This window comes from Notamacropus eugenii, chromosome 3 (assembly GCF_028372415.1).
Source record: "Notamacropus eugenii isolate mMacEug1 chromosome 3, mMacEug1.pri_v2, whole genome shotgun sequence".
In the NCBI taxonomy this organism is placed as follows: Eukaryota; Metazoa; Chordata; class Mammalia; order Diprotodontia; family Macropodidae; genus Notamacropus; species Notamacropus eugenii.
The window spans coordinates 286723350-286745905 of record NC_092874.1 but is presented as its reverse complement, the minus strand read 5'-3'; the positions used below and the strand labels follow the sequence as shown (position 1 = coordinate 286745905).

General features: G+C 40.1%; 1 protein-coding gene and 1 long non-coding RNA gene across 2 annotated transcripts in view; one reads left to right on the top strand and one right to left on the bottom strand.

Annotated features, from left to right (window-relative positions):
* Window positions 1–22556, top strand: part of GLT8D2 (glycosyltransferase 8 domain containing 2) — a 40771-nt gene that overhangs the window by 16954 nt on the left and 1261 nt on the right. Inside the window, exons 3-9 of the mRNA XM_072655775.1 lie at window positions 6917–7009; window positions 10026–10194; window positions 11448–11565; window positions 14231–14315; window positions 16865–16977; window positions 20619–20785; window positions 21826–21938. Coding sequence (XP_072511876.1) covers window positions 6917–7009; window positions 10026–10194; window positions 11448–11565; window positions 14231–14315; window positions 16865–16977; window positions 20619–20785; window positions 21826–21938 — 858 coding nt within the window. The remainder of the gene's footprint in view (window positions 1–6916; window positions 7010–10025; window positions 10195–11447; window positions 11566–14230; window positions 14316–16864; window positions 16978–20618; window positions 20786–21825; window positions 21939–22556) is intronic.
* LOC140534595 (uncharacterized) lies at window positions 5573–10109 on the bottom strand. Its single transcript, XR_011977387.1, has 2 exons — window positions 10020–10109; window positions 5573–5732 (listed from the first exon to the last, which is right to left on the bottom strand). It is a non-coding gene; the product is annotated as an uncharacterized lncRNA (long non-coding RNA).

Here is a 22556-nt window from a genome sequence, read left to right as displayed (position 1 = left end):
CTCCATTGAATCCCTTGTTTTCTTTCCCCTTTTTACCTTTTCAGGTTTCTCTTGGGTCTTGATATCACAGATCAAATTTTTTGTTTAGTTCTGCTCTTCTCCTTATGAAAGCTTGAAATCCTCCTGTTTTATCGAATGACTATTTTTTCCCCTTGAAGTATTTTGCTTAATTTCACTGGGTACATTGTTCTTGGTTATAGTCCTAGCTCCTTTGCCTTTCAGAATATCATGTTCCATGACTTCCAGTCCTTTAATGTTACAGCTGCTAAGTCCTATGTAATCCTGATTGTGGCACCCTGATATTTGAATTGTTTCTTTCTGACTACTTGTAGTATTTTTTACTTGACCTGATAGTTCTGAAATTTGGCTATAATGTTCCTTGGAGTTTTTATATTAGGATCTTTCTTGAGGTGATCAGTAGAGTCTTTCAATGCCCATTTTGCCATCTGGTTTCTTTTTATAGCATACTAACAGACCTGTTCAGATAGTCCAAGAGTAAGATGAAGATTTCCCTGGATGCCAAGCAAAATAATTTGTCATTCATCCATCACATGACTTCCTTGGGAAGAGAATAGAGGAGTCCAGAAGATCCCTTACTAAAACCCACCAAGAGAATGAGGAATCAGGCTCTAATTCGTGGTTTTAGATACAATCTTCTCTTTCTGTTCTTCTTTTGTAAGGAAATGTGTGTGTTTATTGATGTTTGTCAAATTCATGATGATTAAAAAGGAAATAGAAAAACTGAAATAATCTGCCTCTAATAGAATAGAAATTTCCATTCAACCAGCATATATTGAACATTATACCCATCACTTCTCTATTCATTGCAAGTCATTTTTCGATAAAAATAATAGTTGGCACACACAAAATATAATAATGTGTATGTGTGATTTACAAAGCATTTCACATTTGTTGTTCCATTTGATCCTTGAACTAGCTGGGTTATGAGCGGTACTAACCCTGTCTTAGAGATGAAAAAACAGAGGCAGAGAAAAATCACAGCATTAAACAGCAGTTCCAACTATCCCAGAACTTCCTGGGTAGAAGAGACTTTAAAACCACTTAGTCTGATATGCACCAGAATGAGAATGCCTTCTACATGAGATAACTCAATGAAGTGTGGGTTATCTTGCTTCAGACTGATATCCGCCTCTTTGCAGCTAACCCTTCTTCCCGATCCCCACACCCCAACCCAGCCCCCTCCATCTCCTCTTTGTTCTGGTCTGCTTCTTTGGGTGAGGCTCAGATGTCTTCCTTCCCAGGACCTTGCAAATTCCTTTTCTAATCTCTGATGAAGACTTGGAGGCCTCAGTGACCTTAGGCTCAACTGGTCAGTGCTATTTGTGAGGATCTCTGAGAATCAAAGCTGTTTACCTTTGATTCTTACAGCTTCTCCAGGGCCCATGATATTTTGAAATATGATCACCAGTGGGTGTGGACCATTAGCCCCAGTCAATGTGTGGGCTAATGTTACTGACTTATTTTTTTTTCTTTTCTCTTTCTTTTCTTATTCTTTGTTATAAGATCTGTCTCTCTGAGTAGCAGAGTAGGGAGGGATATATATGAAAATGAAAGTGATGGAAAAACCAAAGATACTAATAAACATCTTAAAATGGAAAACAAATCTAGTGGCCAACCTTGGACCTCTTCAACATGAAAAAACATTTAGTTTCACATAAAAATAAAATTCATTCTCATCAGACAAAAGTTGTGACTTTATTTTTATTTTCTAGCACATTAGTCAAAATGTGACTTAAGCTCTGAGATATGAAATGTCCAGAATGGGAGAAACACAATGTATCAATTCAACTGAACAAACATTTATTAAGCAGCAATTATGGTCAAAGGTAACTGTTGAGCAGCTACTAAGCACCTACCTCATGCTAGGCACTGGGGATCCAAAGAATTTTTAAAAATCCTCCTTTCCTTCTAGAAGTTTACATTGTATAGGGGTGGGGTAACAACATTCAATTTTTTAAAATTTAATTAATCAATTTTTTAGTTTTCAACATTCATTTCCACAAGATTTTGAGTTCCAAATTTTCTCCCTATCTCTCCCTTCCCCCCACCCCAAGACACCGTGAATTCTGATTATCCTTTCCCCGAATCTGCCCTCTGTTCTATCACACCCCTCCCTTCCCTTATCCCCAACTTTTCTCTTTTCTTGTAGGGCAAGATAGATTTCTATACCCCATTACCTGTATTTCTTATTTCCCAGTTGCATGCAAAAACAATTCTCAACATTTGTTCCTAAATCTTTGAGTTCCAACTTCTCTCCCTTCCTCCCTCCCCACACATCCCCACTGCAAAGGCAAGCAATTCAATATAGGCCATATATGTGTATTTATGCAAAAGACTTCCATAATAGTAGTGTTGTGAAAGACTAATTATATTTCCCTCCATCCTATCTTGTCCCTCATTTATTCTATTCTCTCTTTTGTCCTTGTCTCTCCCCAAGTGTTTACTTCTAATTACTCCCTCCTCCAATTTGTCTTCCCTTCTATCATCCCCCCCACAGCCCACTTCTCCCCTTCTCCCCTACTCCTCTGTGGTGTAAGATAGATTTTCATACCAAATTGAGTGTACATGTTATTCTTTCCTTAAGCCAAATGTGATGACAGTAGGCTTCACTTTTCCCCTCTCATCCCCCCCACTTTTCCCCTCCATTGAAAAAGCTTTTTCTTTCCTCTTTTATGAAAGATAATTTGCCCCATTTCATTTCTCCCTTTCTCTTCCCAATATATTCCTCTCTCATACCTTAATTTTACTTTCTTAGATATCATCCCTTCCTATTCAACTGAGCCTGTGCCCTCTGTCTATATGTATATAATCCCTCTACCCAAATTCTGAGAAAAGTTTCAAGAGTTACAAATATTATCTTTCCATATAGGAATGTAAACAATTCAACTTTAGTAAGTCCCTTATGATTTCCTTTCCTGTTTACCTTTTCATGCTTTCTTTGATTCTTGTGTTTGAAAGTCAGATTTTTTATTCAGCTCTGGTCTTTTCATCAAGAATGCTTGAAAGTCCTCTACTTCATTGAATTACCATCTTTTCCCCTGAAGTATTATAATCAGTTTTGCCGGGTAGGCAATTCTTGGTTTTAATTCTAATTCCTTTGACTTCTGGAATATCATATTCCAAACCCTTCAATCCCTTAATGTAGAAGCTGCTAGATCTTGTGTTATCCTGATTGTATTTCCACAATACTTGAATTGTTTCTTTCTAGCTGCTTGCAATATTTTCTCCTTGACCTGGTAACTCTGGAATCTGGCTACAATATTCCTAGGAGTTTCTCTTTTTGGATCTCTTTCAGGAGGTGATCAGTGGATTCTTTCAATATTTATTTTGCCCTCTGGTCCTAGAATTTCAGGGCAATTTTCCTCGATAATTTCATGAAAGATGATGCCTAGTCTCCTTTTTTGATCATGGCTTTCAGGTCACCCCATAATTAAATTGTCTCTCCTGGATCTATTTTCCAGGTTATTTGTTTTTCCAGTGAGATGTTTCACATGGTCTTTAATTCTTTCATTCCTATGGTTTTGTTTTGTAATTTCTTAGTTTCTCAAAAAGTCATTAGCTTCCATCTGCTCCATTCTAATTTTTAAAGAACTGTTTTGTTTAGTGAGCTTTTGAACTTCCTTTTACATTTGGCTAATTCTTCTTCCTCTCCTCATTGGCTTTTTGGATCTCTTTTGCCATTTGGGTTAGTCTATTTTTAAAGGTGTTATTTTCTTCAGAATTTTTTTTGGGTCTCCTTTAGCAAACTATTGACTCTCTTTTCATGATTTTGTTGCATCACTTTCATTTCTCTTCCCAATTTTTCTTCCACCTATCTTACTTGATTTTCAAATTTTCTTTTGAGCTCTTCTATGACCTGAGACCATTACAAATTTATTTTGGAGATTTTGGGTGAGGAAGCCTTGACTTTGATATCTTCCTCATCTGAAAGAATGAAGGAAAATACCTGTTCACCAAGAAAGTAACTTTCTATAGCCTTATTTTTTCCCTTTTTGGGGCATTTCCCCAGCCAGTTACTTGACTTTTGAGTCCTTTGTCAAGTGGAGGGTATACTCTAGGGACCTGTAAGTTCTCAGTTCCTCAAAGTTGGCACAATCAAGGGAGAGGAGTTTACTCCTATCCTGGCCTGCACTGTGGTCTGGGAGCAACCACAAGCTTTTCTGCCCAGGATCTGTGAGTAGAATTCCCTCTCCAGAGCCTCCACCAGCTCCACCAGGCCAGTGCTCCTCCTCACCCCAGGGTGACCACTCAGGGCTGTGATTCAGATTAGCAGTTTTATTGCCCCAGGGTCTTTAGCCTGAAGGCTCACTGCTGCTGCAGTTAGCTGCTGTGGGCTGGGGCTGGGGCCAGATCTCACACCCCCCTCACCCAGGTGAAAGAGCTTTCTCACTGACCTTTGAAGCTGTCTCTGGTGTTTGTGGGCTGAGGAATTTGAGAACCGAAGCTGCTACCTGGGATTCTGAGCCCTGAAGCCTGCTCCAGTCCTGTCCCTGCTGTGCCACATGGCCAAGGCTGGACTGTGATCTGTTCTGAGCCTAGTGTCATAGACCTTTCCTGTTGGCCTACCAGGCTGCCTTGGGCTGGAAATCTCTTTCACTCTGTCATTTTGTGACTTCTGCTGCTCTAGAATTTGTTTAGAGTCATTTTTACAGGTATTTTATGGGCTTTGAGGGGAGAGCTACAGCAGGTCCCTCCTTCTACTCCACCATATTGGCTCCACTTCCCAATAACATTCATTTTAAGAAAATATAAAATGCATACAAAGTGCGTGCAATGTAACTAAGGAGGAGGGTAACAGAGATCAGGTAAGCTTCTTATAGGAAGCAATACTCGACCTGAATTAGGAAGGAAACAAAGAATTCTAAAAGGTAGAGGTAGAAAGGAAGTGTTTTCCAGGTGTCAGGAATGGCCTGGGCAAATGTATAGAGATAGAAGATGAATTTTCATATACATGGAACAGCAAAAAAAAAAAAGTAAGAATAGAAAATCATATATTGATGTTTCAGAGCAATAAGCCTAAGTGAGATAATACAAATGAGATAATATTTGTAGTACCTGGCATATAGTACATTCTTAATAAATGCTTGTTCTCTTCCCTACAATGATATTCATATATTAATCAATTTAATATTCACATAGCCATTCACCATGCCATTCAATAGCTCTTCCATATTCTTTTCCAAGTATGGCAAAATTAGTAGGTTAAACTGGGTTAGTTCACATTTTGTTATCACCCATGTGCTGTTTGATAAGATAATTATTAGGGGCTTGACTTTGGTGAAGTCTCTTAACCTTTTTAGACCTCAACTTCCTCATCTGTAAAATAGGATGAATAATAATTCGTATTTGGATCCATCATTGGATCATTGTGAGGAAAGTGCTTTGTAACCCTAAAGGCACCATAGTAATATATTATCATCATTATTAATATAAAAGAGGACACATATTATTGAGCCACAAAATTATTTGACATTGCAGACCTTAGCCTTAAACATCTTCTGACAAGGAGCTTGTCTTGCCTAAATTAATATCATATAAGATAACTCAGAAATGTAACCACAGAATTTAAGAACCATCTGGTTAATGGCAAGGGAGGATATACCAGGGAGACACATTCGTTAAAGTTGTTTGCCATCATTATAGAAGCTTCCATTCTCAGAGTCCACATGGAAGAGGAATTCCCTGTGGCTGATGGGATTTTCCAGATGCTCCTGTGGGCAGAAGACAACGTGTTGGTTTCATAAATCTTTGGAATACAATTGGATCTTCTCACTGAGATCCATGACTACTTAAAAGAGATCAGCCTAACAGTTCACAAAAGGAAACAGAGCTATAACTAACCATTTTAGTATCCAGGACAATTCAATTGGGGTGAGAATGGAGAGAATGGTCATTATGGGCCAGGGTAGTAGAATGTAAGAAAGAGCTCATCTGGTATATGTCCATAACACTTCCATCTGCTAGCCTGCTGCTTTTTGTAATTATTCTTGTCAAGGAGGTGCAAAGTTCAGCTAGAGGGTACAATGCATAGATCACTGGGCTTGGAGTCAGGAATCCTGCTCAAGACATTTACTAGCTATATGACTCTGGGTAATTCATTTAATCTCTCTGTGCCCCAGTTTCTATAAAATGGGAGGAGTACTAGTAGTAGTAATAGTACTAGCAGTAGTAGTGGTAGTAGTAATAATAGTAATAGTAGTAGTAGTAATAATAGTAGTGGTAGTAGTAGTAATAGTAGTAGTAATAATAGTAGTAGTAGTAGTAGTAGTAGTAGTAGTAGTAGTAGTAGTAGTAGTAGTGGTAGAAGTAGTAGTAGAAAGAGGAGGAGGAGGAGGAGGAATAATATCTACCTGCCAGGGTTCTTGTGAGGGGATAACATAGGGAAATGTCTTTGCGAATTTGAATGTACTATATAAATAGCCATTATTTTTTTTCCTAAGATGAAGTGCCATCAGAACCTGTTTAATTTTGGCTCTGCAGGCAAAATCCTAGTTACTGTATTTGTTTTATGGCTTTAGAGAAGTTAATTAAGCTGATAACATGGATAATTGTCTAATGCTTATAATTTGATATGTAATTAATAGTCTTGTTACAAAGAGGTAAAACCTACATTATTCCTATAGACTAGTCATATGCATGTCATCATAGGAACATGGCTTAGAGCTAGAAGGGACCTTGGATGTCATCTAGTTCCTTATTTTACAGATGGGGAAATTGAGGCCCAGAGAAATTAAGTGATTTGCCTGAGATCACTCAGGTAACAAATGGCAAAATGGGGATTTGAACTCAACCCACTGATTCCAAATCCAATATACTGGTGCTGTTCTTTGAAAAGTTAATTAATTGATTTTGATTTGACAAATTAGGTCTTAATTTGTTATTTTTAAAATTTCAGTTAATCAGATTTTGCTGTTTCTTCTTGTTCTGACTGTCTGCGTGATTCTGTACAAGAAAGCTTACAAAGTATCTACACTCAAGAATGAAACAGGTAAGCTGAAAACCAATTTGACTGTGCTGTGTCCATCCCCATACATAGATGGGTTCTCAAGGTTGTTGTTACTGGTCCATGTGATGCAGTAGAAAATATGCTGGGCCTGGAGGCAGAGGACCTGGGTTCAGATTCTCTCCCTGCTCCTTACTACCTGACTTTGGGCAAGTTTTTTAATCTTTATGGGCCTCAGTTTTCTCATTTGTAAAATAAGGAGCTTGAACCAGATGACCTGAAGGTTTCCTTTCAGCTCTAAATCTGTGCCCCCATGATCCTATCTAGCTGTGTTCAGGGGCAGACAATAGTATGGTCAGTTCCACAATTATCTCAATAAATCAATCAATATGCATTTATTAAATGCCTATTAGGTGCCAAGCACTGTGTTGAGCACTGAGAATGCAAATACAAAAATAGAAAGGTAGTCCTGTCCTCAAGAAGCTTACAATATAATAAGGAAAGGAAATCTGAAAAGCATGGGGGGCTGGTGGTGATGTGGAGGATGGGAAAGGCAATGGATGGAGGAAGGAAAGGAGAAGCTATCCCATACAGGGACAGTTGGTGAAATCACCAGTTAGTGCAGCCAGGTGAGAGATGAGGTGTCTGAGGTGAGTTCTTTTCTTTTACAGAGATTTGAAGTTCATGGCCCCACCTTCCAATTTGAGAGGCAGAGGGTGGTCAAAGCTGAGGAGTGTTATCCCAATGATTATCTGCCTCAGTTTTGATTATATTGGGGGCTGGTTCTGGCCAATGAGTTCAGACTACGCTTGCCACAACTGACTTTAATTGACACAGTCAAGAGCCTCCCCTAAGTTAAGCTATGGGGAAATGGGGGAAGGGAACTGTGGTTGATCCCTCTCCTCACAAGGTCCCCCTGAAAACATTAGAATTGGGTCATGTCTATTCACTACAATAAAAGAGGGCTCTCAGGGTCTGTGCAAGATGCTGTTGTTTGTTCTTCATCCTGGAAGAGAACCATGACATCATGGAGGTGATGCTATGACATGCAAGTGAATTGAGTTTAAGTGAGGCAGGGCTGTGCAGTCTCCAGACTCACTTTATCCTCTGGAGCCACCTGGGTCTAATAGCAAAATATAGATCAGGATCTATGGAAGCACTTGTGCTAATAAGAGATTGAGTATAGGACAAGGTTTATTTAAAAGGAAGGAAAGAAGGAAGGAGGGACGGACAGACGGACGGAAGCAACTCTCCTGATCTCTGATGAGTTCAACCTCTCCCAGGGACCTATAAGATCACCTAAACATAGTACCAACCTGATGCTGTAGGTTAACGTTTTTAGCAAGGAGTTAACCTTAACAATCTCACTCTTTAAGGAGGCACAAGAGATTTTCAGGAGGCTTGGCACAAGCCCCTCTGGGGCATATCTTCTGCTTCCTATAGATGACCCTGGGCTTTGGACTATCGTAGGGATAACTCTGGGCCCTTATCGCACTGTAGGATTGCTACAGGAAATTAAAAGTTAACAGTGTTTCTCAGATAACAGGAATATTTCATTAAAACATTTGCAGACCAAATAAAAGATGAAGCTAATTAATAATTAATAATAATATTTCTTGGGCTCACATAAATTCTAAAGAACTTTAAAAACATTCTAGGCACTGTCAAATAGCCACTGTTCATGCTAATGGACAAGAGAGCTGTAATTTAAATAGAAGGTCATTTGAAGACCATTTCTATTTGAGTACATCATTGGTCATAAGAGAGGCCAAGTAAAGGAATGTATAAGAATGGAGAAAAGGATTAGAACTCAATGTGTGATTTTATTAGTTTTGGGAAATCTCCCTCTGATAAAGTAGGTCAGCACCTTCTCTGCAATTTGGAGTCTTTGAGAGTTGTGGTTTAGGAAAAGTCCCTTACAAGGACTGGAAAACCTTTCAGAGTGTCTGAGTGAGAGCCAATCCCTTATCTCCAAAGACCAACTAGGCATTTCTACTTGGATAATTTCCACTTGGAAGACTCCCGTGTCTCAGTCTCCCTCAAACTCAAGGTTGAATTAATTATAAAAGCCACAAACCAGCTGCCTCCTGAACCTGGCTGTCTCTGTCAAAAACTGCACTTTTTCTTCAGTTTCTCAGGTTCTGAAGTTTAAAATTATCTGGGACTCATTCGTTACCCTCATCATCTTAAAAGATACATGACATAATGAATAAAGTATTCAACTTAGAACTAGGAATAACTGTTTTCAAATTATGCTGTTGACATTAGCTGTGTAACAAGTTATTTAGCCTCTCAGAGTCTCAGTTTCCTCATCTGTAAAATGAGCAAGTTGGATGAGATGACCTGGAAGATCCCTTCTGACTTGTTACCTATGATACTTTGCCCCACTCCAGTTTAGGTCCTTTTGTGTACTCATTTTCAGTAGTGTCTGACTCTTTGTTGACTCCATTTGGGGTTAATTGGCAGAGATATAGAGTGTTTGTCCATTTCCTTCTCCAGCTCATTTTGTGGATGAGGAAACTGAGACAAATAGGGTGAAGTGACTTGCCCAGGGTCATACAGCTAGGAAGTATCTGAGGCTGGATTTGAACTCAGGTCTTCCTGATCTCAGGCCCAGCACTCAACCCACTACGTCACCTAGCAGCTTATGTATGTTCAAACAGAGGTTTGAATGACCACTTGTAGAGGGAATTTTCAGTCAGCTGTGGATAGTTAGGTGCTGCAGTCCCTATCAATTCCAAAATCCATGGCCCCATTGAAATGTTCCATAAGAATGCATTTGCTATAAACATAAGCAAAAGATTCAGAATGCTGGTCCAGATCCAAGATCAAATTTGCTACAAATATTTGTTCAATGTTTAAGGAAAAAAGAAAACAAAATACTAGGTATAGAAGAAAAGCTCTTTAAACCTACATGTTGGACAGTTCCACTCATTCCAGTAACTGTCTTTGTTGGACAATCCTGTTCAGTCCTGGTGATTAGTGCTGCTATCCCTATCAACACCCTTCTGGAATCTCTGGGGACTTGACCTTGAGTTAATACTGATTTCAATACCTGCAGATGATGCTGAGGATTCTGAGGAAATGGAAGAAGAGATCCCTGTGGTGGTGTGTGCAGCAGCAGGCAGGATGGGTGCTGCCATGGCAGCCATCAACAGTATCTACAGCAACACAGATGCCAATGTCTTATTCTATGTGGTCGGTCTGAGAAACACACTCTCCCACATCCGGTAACCAACGCTTGCTTCAGAGGGGCTAGTTTGTGTCTTTTCACTTAGTAACCGTTGTCCTTTCATAAACACTGCTCATTCTTTGGGGATTTGATTGTGTAATCATAACCAGGTAATCATAACATAGCTGACAAGGTGCCCTGGGGTAAAACTGGCAGCAAAGGGAGTATGGTGGTAACTAGGGCATCAAGTTGAAAGCCAGGTAATAGGATCATAATTCAGTTCTTCCTCTAAAAATGAGGTAATTTAACTAGATGAGCTCTGAGATCCCTTCCAGCCAGAAATGATCAGTAACTGTTTGTAATGCCTCTGCATGTCTGGCCTCATTAACTACCATTTATAAATCCCTTAAACAGAAAGTCTCTCCTCCTCCCCTCCAACCTCACCAATTTTAAACATTTGGAATGGAAGGGGATAAAGATAGGGGATCTGGGATTTCATTGGTATAGGGAACCCCCTAGATAAGAAAACTCTCTTTGCCAAAGTACATCAGTCACTTTTCTGCAAATTACAGTCTTAGACCAGGGGCTCTTAACCTGAAGTTAATGGAGAGACTCCATGGGGTTTATGAATTTGGATCAGAAAAATAAGTTACAACTTTATTTTCAGCAACTTCTAACTGAAATTTAGCATTTCCTTCAAATTATTTTAAAACATTATACATCAAGAAGGAATTCCTGGGCTTCACTAAGAGGTCCCTGACACAAAAAAGGCTAAAAGTCCCTGTTTTAGTTGCTTAGATGGGCAGTAGAGAGTAACAACTTGTGCAGTGTCACATAACAATTATGTGTCAGAAGTGAGACTTGAACTTTTGTCTTTAGGGCCTTAAAACAAACTCTCTATCCATGATGTCATGCTGAATCTTTGGGAGGAAATTTTTCTATCTTCCTCCCTTCCTTTCCCTTTCTTCCTTTCTCTTCCTTCCTTCCTTCCTTCTTTCCTTCCTTCCCTTTTTTCTGGCAGTCAAGGTTAAATGATTTGCCCAGGATCACACAGCTAGTGTCTCAAGCTGGATTTGAACTCAAGTCCTCCTGACTCTAAGACCAGTGGTCTATGAGAAAATCTTTCCAAAATATACTGAAAGTTCTAAAATTGCCTTCTCTTCATTGCCAGTGCAGACACTCATCCTTTCTCACTTGGACTGTTGTAATAATCACAATTGGTCTCCCTACTACCATTTTCTCCTTTATTCAATCTCTCTCATACCCAGTTGCTAAAATAACCATGACCCTTGCCTTTTATCACCTCTTCAGGAAATGGATAGAACAGTCTAAACTAAGAGAAATCAAGTTTAAAATCGTGGAATTCAACCCGATGGTCCTCAAAGGAAAAATCAGACCAGACACAGCACGCCCTGAGTTGCTACAGCCTGTGAGTTCTGAGGGCAGACCACTTTTGAACCTGATGGATGGAACGGGAAGGCATTCAGGGAAATGAATGGGGCTCTTCTTGGTGGCCTTAGGGAGTGGGATGGGAGCAGAGCATGGACTACAGGAGCAGAATATCACCTACTCTATCAGATACAGGTTGTTGGTTAGTTTTGACAATTTTTCTTTTACATAAGGGAAACCTCAGTGAAGGATAAGTTAATGTAAAAACCAAAAGTTAACGTTTTTAACTATAAGGGGGGAAATCATCTATGGGGCTACTTTGTAAGACTAAGCCTTGAGATATGAGAGACTTCTCTATATAGCACCAAGAGTATGTCTGCTGCACAAAACCCTAGATCTTTTGCTGAATAACACTCACAGGACTATTAAGAAAGTGCTTTTAGAAACCTTAATGTAACCAAAGAAGAGGAAGAGGATGCAGATTTTATTTACTTAATTATTTGGTTCAGACGTGATTTCATTGGTATTTGAAACGCCCAGTGAGAAAACTCCCTGTACCCATGCAGGTTGGCACCTTCTCTTTGTTGATGTTTAGTTATTATTGTTCAGTTGTTTCTGACTCTTGGTGACTCCATTTGGGGTTTTCCTGGCAGAAGGGTTTGCCATTTCCTCCTCCAGCTCATTTTACAGATGAGGAAACTGAGGCAAACAGGGTGAAGTGACTTGCCCAGAATCACACAGGTAATAAGTGTCTGAGGCTAGATTTGAACTCAGGAGCATGAGTCTTCCTGGCTCCCCTGCACTACCTAGCTGTCCTCTTAAACTTATCATTTTAGAGTTTACGAGAGCACTGAGTTGTGTGACTTGTCGAGGGTCACACAGCCAGTTGGTGTGAGGGGTTGAACTTGAACCTAGGTCTTTTTGACTTTGAGATCAGTTCTCTGTCTACTAGGATGCTTAATGTTCTTTGATTCTATTTTGACCCATGAGGCATTTTTGCAGCTTTTGGAAATCAAGCTCTACCTTGGGCTTGGTTCTTTCTGCAAAAAAGACCAACCTGAGTGAGGATCAAACAACTGTAGAACTTTATAATTTGTAAGGAAGTTTTCTACATCCACTCCCACACACTCTCTTACCTGGACACTGAAGCACCAAGAATCTGAATCTGGTACTTTCAAGCCTTGTGCTTCTTTTAAGACCTGGCTAATAATTCAACAAATGCCTAGGATCTTAGAATCTGGACCCCCTCTTTTTATAGATGGGGAAACAGAGGCCAAGAGAGAAGAAATTATTTGCCTGAGGTTGTACAGGGAGCATCATAGGATTATATATGATAGATCTGGAAGAAATCTCACAACCAATGTTAGTCCAAACATTTCATTTTTTCCAGATGAGGAAAAACTGAGGCTCCTTCCAAAGTCACTTACTTAGAAAGTGGCAGAGCCAAGATTTGAAGTCAGGTGCTTTGACTCTGAATTCTGCAACTTTCCCACTGCACCATATTTGTAGAGTGGCTTATAAATCTCAAGGTACCAGATAACCATTGCTGTTATCTCTTTGTCCCCTCATCGTGTTTTTGATGGAACTCAGATAGACCTCACTTAGCATTATTATTGGTGGTATCTTCTTATAAGCTGTATTTCAACTGAAGAAGTTTTGTACTTGGAAGGAAACAAGCATTGATTAAGCACCTACTATGTGCTAAGTGCTTTACAATTATTATCTCCTTTGATCCTCACAACAACCCAAGGAGGGAGGAGCTATTATTATTTCCATTTTACTGATGAGGAAACTGAGGCAAACAGAGATTCAATGACTTGCCCAGGACCACAGTTAGTAATTGTGGGAGAGAGAATTCAAATCTGAGTCTTCCTGACTCCTAATCTAACGTTAACCACTGAAAAAGCACACCGGATTTTGCTCAGAGGATTTGGGTTAAAATCCTGACTCTGCCGCTTGCTAGCTGGATGACTTGAGTCAAATTTCTTAACCTCTCTGGGTCTCAGTTTTCTCATTTATAAAATGACAAGATAAAGCCTAAGTTTCTTTTTAGCTCTAAATCTATGATCTCTATGAGTTTGAACGAGATATTGCACCTCTCTGAGGCTTGGGTCCTTTATCTGTAAAATGTAGAAATTGGCTTAGAGATCCCCTAACGTTCCTTCCAGATCATCAGTGTGCTTTTAAACATTTAACAGCTGGCTTTCTGGTGGCAGATCGGGGGGAATGTACACAGCACATTTTATAGTTTAATGCGCATTATTAACATTTTCTCTGTCACTTAAGTCTGAACAATGAACAAAACAAACCCTGATTTATACCATTCACCAACTTTCAAGGTGTAAACGGTCCCATTAAAAATGTAACATGTGACTCCCCCAAGCTGGCAGGAGCTGCCTCCAACACACCTCTGCTTCGAACTCTACATGTAGGATGGTCGGGGATACCTTCTACATGGTATCAGCTCTTTCCTACTGCTGAGCTGGAGCAAAGATTCCAGTGCCCAAGACGGTTAGCTGTAGGACCTTGCAGTCCTGCACTGGTGTAGGGAGTTTTCATACTGGGAGATAGAGGGCTAGACCACAGTGAGATTTTCTGAGTCCTTCTTGAACCATCAAATATAAGTGACAGACATTCAGGAAGAATACCTCCTCCAGAATGTTTATTTCTCTCCTTTAATTTTTTCCTCTCTCTCCTTTTAACAGCTGAACTTTGTGAGATTTTATCTCCCTCTACTTATCCACAAACACGAGAAAGTCATTTACTTGGATGATGATGTCATCGTACAAGGTACGCTGCCTGCCCAAAACCCTTGGAAGGGAGCCCCCAGTGATCTGAGAGGTTTCCTGGATGCACAAAGGGCTCAGTTGTTTGGGTTGCTTGTGGAAAAGTCCTGACTTTGGATGGAATTTGGGAATGGGTTGAAAGAGAGGACTGTTCCCCATCTTCCTAGACATGTAGAAGCAAGGTTTTATTCATGAATGACAAGAAGAAAGGAGCAAAAGTCTGTGTGTAATGTGTGCATCAAGCCCCCAGCTGCATTTTACCTAGATCACACCTGACATGAAGGCAGGAGAGCTTGGTTATAATCATAGCTCTCATACTTCTAGCTATGTGACTATGAGGCAGGGTTTGGTTTTTTCCCTTCTCAGTCTCCTCATCAATAAAAAATTCTGGGGATACAAATATAAGCAAAAAGAATTGATCTGTCCCTGGAGGAGCTTACACACTATGAGGGAAAGATCACACATAATAGGAAACTGAAAAGCAGGAGCTGGGGCAGAGAAGCTTACATTCTAATTGAGGAGAAAACATAAATCAGAGCATTCAAAATAAATACAGAGAAGATGGAAGATAAGTTTAGAGGGGGTGAGCAGCTAGGTGACACCATAGTTCACAGAGACTCATCTTGAGTTCAAATCCAGCCTCATTCATTTACTAGATGTGTGACCTTGGGCAAGTCACTTCACCCTGTTTGCCTCAGTTTCCCCATCTGTAAAATAAGCTGCAGAAGAAAATGGCTAACCATTCTAGTACCTCTGCCAAGAAAACCCCAGATGGGGTCGCAAAGAGTCGGATATAACTGACAACAACAACTTTAGAGTGGATGACACCAAGAACTGGGGGGGACCAGGAAAGGCTTCCTAGAGAAGGGAATGCTTACGTTGAGTCTTAAAGGAAGCCAGGGATTCTTAGAGTTAGATATTAAGAAGGAGAGCCTTCAGAACAGCTGAGGCAAAGACAAGGAGATGAGAGATGGAGTACTTTGGGTCAGTAAGACTGAATTGCTCAGGAAGGTGGGAAGGGGACAGTTTGTAAAGAGCATTAAATAAGGTTTTTAAACTCCTTAAGGATGGGACTCTGTCATCTCTGTATACCCCATCACAATAACATAATAATCCCTACCTCTCAGGATTGTTGTGAGGATCAAGTGACATAATATTTGTAAAGTGTTTAGCATAGTAGACGCTTAATAAAGTAATCAAAGCATAGTAGTTAAGCACAGAGTACTTAACACCTAGCAGGTGCTTAATAAATTCTTATTTCCTTCTCCTGTAGCACAGGCTTTTCTTTTTTTTTTTGCAATATAAATTACACTTTTAAAAACAGTATTTTATTTTTCCCCAGTTACATGTCAAGAAACTTTTTTAGCATTCGTTTTTACAAGATGTTGAGTTCCAAAATTCTTTTCCTCTCTCCCCTCTTCTGAAAAAAGTAGGCAGTTTGACTTAGTTTATACTAAATTTTTAGTATAAAAATATATAGTATATACATATATAATTTATAGTTTATACATCTAGCACAGGCTTTTGTATAGAAGAAAGACTCACTATCTGATGAATGACAATTGTCGTGAAAATGTCTGCTAGTTTTGGAATATTTTTTTCTGCCCTTCAGAAAGGATGGTGGCTTTTCCTTGCCTCTCGATGAGCCAGGGACATCAGAGGTTTTGGCTGCGGGTAGATTGTACTTTAAATAAAACCAGTTTGAATATGAATATTTAGGCTTATATATAGGGTACGGTGAGGACAGAATTTGTTTTGTCAAATGATTCCTTTCAGTCCTGAGCCTTCTATCCATGTCGGCTGATTTTTTGTTATTATTGTTATTATTTAGCAACTTGAGTAGGGTGCAGTCCCTGTGTAGGCAGAGGTAATGCAGTTATCTCATTAAAAGTGCCAGAGATCCTTATCTCTTAGTCAGTCAGTCACCAACCAGTATTTATTAAACTCCTACTATGTGTCAGGACTGGCATATTAGGGGCTGGGGCAAACAATGGCAAAAAATGAAACAATCTCTACCCTAAAGAAGATAATATTTTATTGGAGGTCAGGGTTGGGGTGGGTGGTGGTAAACAGTGTATAGGCATTTAAGTGACTCCAAATTGAAGGTAGGGGTGGGGGGATGAATGGGCACTAACAGCTGAGGGATGAATAGGGGGCATTTCAAGCACAAGTATATGGTTGCTTTCAAGCAGGGCAGCACCAGAGGGATGGGGAGAAAACTCAGAAAATGAGATGCTTCTGTTCCAGTCCTGACTCAGTCCCTGAGGAGGGGAGTCATGCAGCTGCATGACTTTGGACCAGTCATTTCCCCTCAGTTTGCTCATCTGTAAAATAAGGAGTTTGAACTCGATGGATTTTGGGGTCCCCTCTGCTCTAGCTCTAGGACTCTGAACTGTCTTCATTCAAGCCTTTATCCACATGCCCTCATCGCTGAGTATTCATTAGCTTCACTGGGTCTTACGTTCCTGGAGGAGTTGGATTTATTTACTTCTCAAGTCACTTGGGGGTCTTGGCTACTTCTTTGAGATTTCAGCTTGGTGTTTTTAAACTTAGGTGATATCCAAGAATTGTATGACACAAAGTTGATGCTGGGCCATGCAGCAGCTTTCTCAGACGACTGTGATTTACCTTCCACCCACGAAATGGTTAGAAGCGCAGGGATGCAGGTGAGTGATTCCCCTCATTCTGCCATCCTTCTCAGCCTGGTCCTCTTTGAAGACTTCTTTCTCCTTCCCTTAATGTTTGAACAGAGGTATTTAGAACTACAGATTGATGAATGGATGGATGGATGGATGAGAAAAAGGAAGGAAGATAAAAGGGAGGGGTGAGGAAAGAAAGAAAAAGGGAAAGAGTAAAAGAGGAAGGGAGAATGAAGGGAGGGAAAAGGAAGGAAAGAAAAAAGGAAGATAGGGAAGGGGATAGGGAGCCGACAGTCCTTCTATAGCCTTTTCTTGGTCAGACCAGACACAAAGCACTAGACTTAGCTCTGGGCTCCCATTTTAGTAAGAAATTTGACAAAATGGAGTAAGCATACGCAGCAAGGCAATAATGGATAAAATGTGGATTTGGAATCAGGAAGTGTTGGGTTTGTCAGACAGGGACTGGCTGGTTGACTTTGGGCAAATCCCTTTGCTTCACTATGCTTTGGTTTCTTCATCTGCAAAATGAGGGAATTGGGCCTCTGAGGTCCTTTCTGGATTTAACTCTAGGCTCTTATGATGCCATGAAGGCAGTGAAGGTGAGAGGAGGTTCGTACCATTGAAGATGGGTGGAAGGAGCTGGAGATACTTGGCCTGGAGAAAGGCATAATAAAAGGGACATAATATCCACTTTTATATATTTGTTGTTGTTTTCAATGGAAATTTATGTATTTAAATTTATTTATGAAATTTATGTATTTACATTAAATATCTGACAGCTGCCTGTCATGGAAGGGGCATTTTCTGCTTGGTTCTAGCTCTGGCAGAGCTAGGAGCAATGGGGCAGAATTTTCAGAAAGACAGCGTTAGGCTGTCCAGAGGAGGAAGGAACTCTTGTCCAAAAGCATAATGGGCAACTTTGGAAGGGAAATGGGTTTTTCTCACTGGAGGATTTCAAGGGAAGGTTGAGTGAACCCTCATTAGGGATGGTGCCCAAGGAAAGGCTGGTCTAGAGGGTCTCTGAGGTCCCTTCTGAAATTCAATGATTCTTTGAGTTCATAGAAGTACTATGTGGAATGTCAGAATCAAAGGTCTCCACAGTAAAGGCAGTTACACCCTTGATTTTTGGGTGTGTTTGGGGGTATTCTATACCCTTTTCCATTATAAGTGTTACAATCTGCATTCTTTTCTCCATTGATTCTGGTTTGGGACAGGAAAAATTTTATTTGTAACTAACTCATTTACAGTAGATCAATCAAGAAATATTAAGCACTTGCTCTATGTTAGGCACTGAGGATGCAAAGGAAAATAAGAGTCCCTGCTCTTAAGGGGCTTATGGCGACAGCATGTACCTGTATGCATATTTATATATACATATATGTATTTCTGTATACACACACCTACATATAGGATATATATATCTGTGTATATGTACACACATACATACAAGATAAACATACACATATAAATATTTTTATTATAATTCAGTTGTTTCAGTTGTGTCTGACTCTTTGTGAGCCCATTTGGGATTTTCTTGGCAAAGAAGTGGTTTGCCGTTTCCTTCTCGAGTTCTTTTTACAGATGAGGAAACTGGGCAAACAGGATTAAGTGACTTGCCCAGGGTCTGAGACCAGATTTGAACTCAGGAAGATGAGAAGCCTGGCACTCTGTGCCACCTAGCTGCCCATAATCCCATACCCACATATATGTATATATACACACACATACAAGATAAACAGTCATACAATTAGATATAGATATATTTCTGTCCTTTCTCTGTCTCTTTCCATATAGTTATATACAAACTCATTAGTACAAAATCCAGAGCAGAATCAACGTGACATTAGAGGAGAAGGCACTAGCAGTGGGAGAAATCAGGAAATGCTCTCTGAAGAAGGTGGTGTACAAGCCAATTCTTGAAGAAAGCCAGGGAAGCCAGGAGGAGAGGCTGAGGAGAGAGAGCATTCCAGGCAATGGGGAACCATTAGTGAAAACTTGGAAGGTAGAGCATAAGGTTTGAGGAGCAGTAAGAAGACTGTTTTGCTTGATCAGAGACTATGTGCATAGGGGTAAAGTGGAAGGAAAATGGGAAGACAGGAAGAGGTCAGGTCATGAAGAACTCCACATGGCATCTAGAGCATTTATGTCTCATCCTGGAGTAATAGGGAGCCACTGGGTCTATTGAGCAGGGTTGACATAGTCAGACCTGAGCTTTGGGAAAATGACTGGCAACTGCGGGGGGATGGGAATGAGGAGAGACTTGGAACAAATGAGTAATGGAAAAACAAAAGCTCTAGACTGGGTTCTAGCCCTGGCTTTGCCACCACACTAGCCATATGGACACAGTCTACTCACAACCTCTCAGAGCCTTGGTTTCATGGAATCCTCTAAGTCTAGAGTTGGATAGGACCTCAGAGATGATCTAATTTAACCCCTACTTGATTGGAGGAATTGGAAAATGGACCAGATTTGGACTGAGAGGATCTGATTTAGAGTCCCAGATCAGTTATTTATTAGCTATGTGACTTCCAAAGTCACATGCTTTGAAAACCTTAGTTTCCTCAACTTTAAATGGGAATAAAACTCCTTATGCTATCTACTCCATCAGGTTATTATGAAGAAATAATTTTTTTATTTTAAAAATTTAATATTTTATTTTTGCCCCAGTTACATGTAAAAACAATTTTAACATTCTTTTTTTCCCTTCAAATTTTGAAATTGAGAATATTTTTTAAACCATTAAAGAAAGAGTTGGAAGGGATATCCTATGCCAACCCCACTTCTGGTCCAATCCAAACCCTTTTTTAAAAAGCACCCCCTTTACAACAGAATTCTGCCCTTCCCAAAGTCTTGTCTACTGGTCCTAACTATGGTCATCCAACCATGGCTTAGACACCTCAAGTGAGGGAGAGTTCCCTATTCCCCAAAGTAGTCAATTTCATTTTGGGACATTCCCAGCCTTTAGGAAGTTATTCTTTAGACTGAGTTGCAATCTATCTCTTTGTGGCTTCCATTTATTAATCCTTGTTCTGAATTCAAGGGTCAAGCAGAATAAGTGGAATTCTTCTAATGGTGGTCTTTTTAATTCTTGAAGACAGTTCCCCCCAAGTCTCCTCTCCTCCAAGCCAAACATCTCATTTCCTTACGTGTATGATGAAAAGGTTGGGCAACAGGGTTATCTCCAAGGTCTCTTCCTACTGAAAAGAAAAGCAACAAAAACAAAACACTGGATTTAACTTAATTTTAAGGACGGAATCTGACCGACAAATTTTTTGCTGCTAATTGTTTATGTATGAAACATTTTAAAAGACATTGCACAATATAGGGAATAGTAGTACTGGTCTTGGATCAGGTCCCAATGGTAAGAACAGGTGCAGACCACTTCAGCCCTGAAGGTACATCCCTTGGCATCAATCTCATAAGGTCATAGTGAGCAAAGTCCTTTGTAAACTAAGTGTCCTATAGGGGTGAGTTGTTATTTAAAAGATCCAACCTATCCATTTCATTGTAATAGCAGGGAAACAGCATAGGTAGAGGTTAAATTATGGCACCATGAGGAATGAGATGTCAGATGCCTTATTTCTCATTGTAACTTCAAAGGGATGATAATTTTCCAGAAGCAATCTGTTCAGCCTGGCTCATCAGCCAAAATTCACATTCTTTTGTAGAATACATACATGGGATTTCTGGACTACCGAAAGAAGGCGATCAAAGACCTTGGCATCAGCCCTGGCACCTGCTCTTTTAATCCCGGTGTCATTGTTGCCAACATGACCGAATGGAAGCACCAGCGTATCACCAAGCAACTAGAAAAGTGGATGCAGAGAAATGTGGAGTACGTGTGGTTCTCTTTCATCGAAGGGTGTAAAACTACTCAGTTCATTTTCCATTTCTTGGATAACTTTCACAGATGTTAGGAAGGGTTTGGATTAAATGCCCTCAAAAGTTTCTACTAAGCCCAAACATTTTCTGAGTCTATGAGCTGGATAGTAAATTGAAGTAAATATACAAATATTCCAGTCAGAGGAATTAGACATCCTGAAATTGGGCTAATAAGCTGCCTACGGTCTTGGACATATTAGCGTTTGTGGGCCTCATCTGTTAAAGAAGGGATTTGGAGTAGCTGCCTTTGAAGATCCCTTCAAACTCAAGATCTAGTCTTTTTTATGGAAAAAAAAGATTAAAGAGTTTATGTTTTAAGAGTATTAGGAGTAATGGCTAGAAAACTCAGGACCAGGAAGATAATAAGATTCAAGTTCACATGTGCAGGTTGTGTGACCCTGTGCATCTCTGCAGGGAGAGCTTTCTCATTCAGTGGTACTCCAAAGCAGTGAAGTCACCAGTCTCTGCCCTTAACTCTATGTAAGACTGGCCCACTTGAACCCAGTCCTGGATAGGTTTGGCTTGTTTTTTTTTTCCTTTTTAAAGACAAGAATGACAGGTAGACAGTGAAACTGCTCCCCTGATAAGCCCAAGATGTAAGGAGAAAATGATGAGTCCTTTAGCATCCTGGGACAAACTCATGGAAGGCCACAAAAATATTATATAGAATAGGCAGGTAGGTGTGGACGGGTTACAATATCGAGATTACAAATCCTTTTGAGTATTTCTGACTTAGGCTACAAAAAAGAAATAAATGCTTGAGAAATATTGTAAATCTGCGAAGGTTCATTAGAAAAATGTATTTATTGTGACTGTCAAGTCATTTAACATGGTGGCACTTGCCCCAAGAAGTCTTGAACGCTTGAAATTACAATCTGGATTTCCTGCGTGCTCCGAGATGACAAATTTGTTCTGCTTTGGTTAAATGCATCACCTTCCTTCTGAGCTTGTTAATCTCCAGGTTTTTCTTTCATCATTTTCTTTCTTTCCTAGGGAGAATCTGTATAGCAGCTCCCTGGGTGGCGGAGTGGCCACCTCCCCCATGCTCATTGTGTTTTATGGGAAGCATTCCCACATCAACCCAATGTGGCACATCAGGCACTTAGGTAAGCCGGGATCCAGACTGCCAAGGAGAAGGGGGAGAGAAGGCCTGGCACTATTAAGACCAAACGCAACTGGGTGGCATGACTTGGGCTCCAAGAACTTTGGGCATGAGGAGGCAGATTTCTGACCCAGCCAAATCCTGTAACTTTAATTGCAAATGATGCTTGAAAATGTTCTGAGAATTGGGAGAAAGTGGCACCCTCTAGCTCTGTTATAATGGCTCCATCGAACAATGATACACATGATAAAAATCATATGGGGTGTTTAATCAAGTTGTGTCCATTTTTTGTTTGTTTAAACGTTGAAATAGAGTGGAACAGAGGAAGGAAGGAAGGAAACTTTTACTAAATGCCTACTATGTGCCAGGCACTGTGCTACATGCTTTACAACTATTATCTCATTTAACGCTCAGAACCCTAGAAAGTAGGTGCTATTATTGTCCACTTTACAGAGTAGGAAACTGAGGCAGATAAGTGACTTGCCAAGGGTCTTCCTGACTACAGGCCTAGTACTCTACCACTGCACCACCTAGCTGCCCTGGTGTCTGTATGTGTGTGTGTGCGTACACACACATATAATACATACACACATACATAGTCATATGGTGTATACAGATCTAA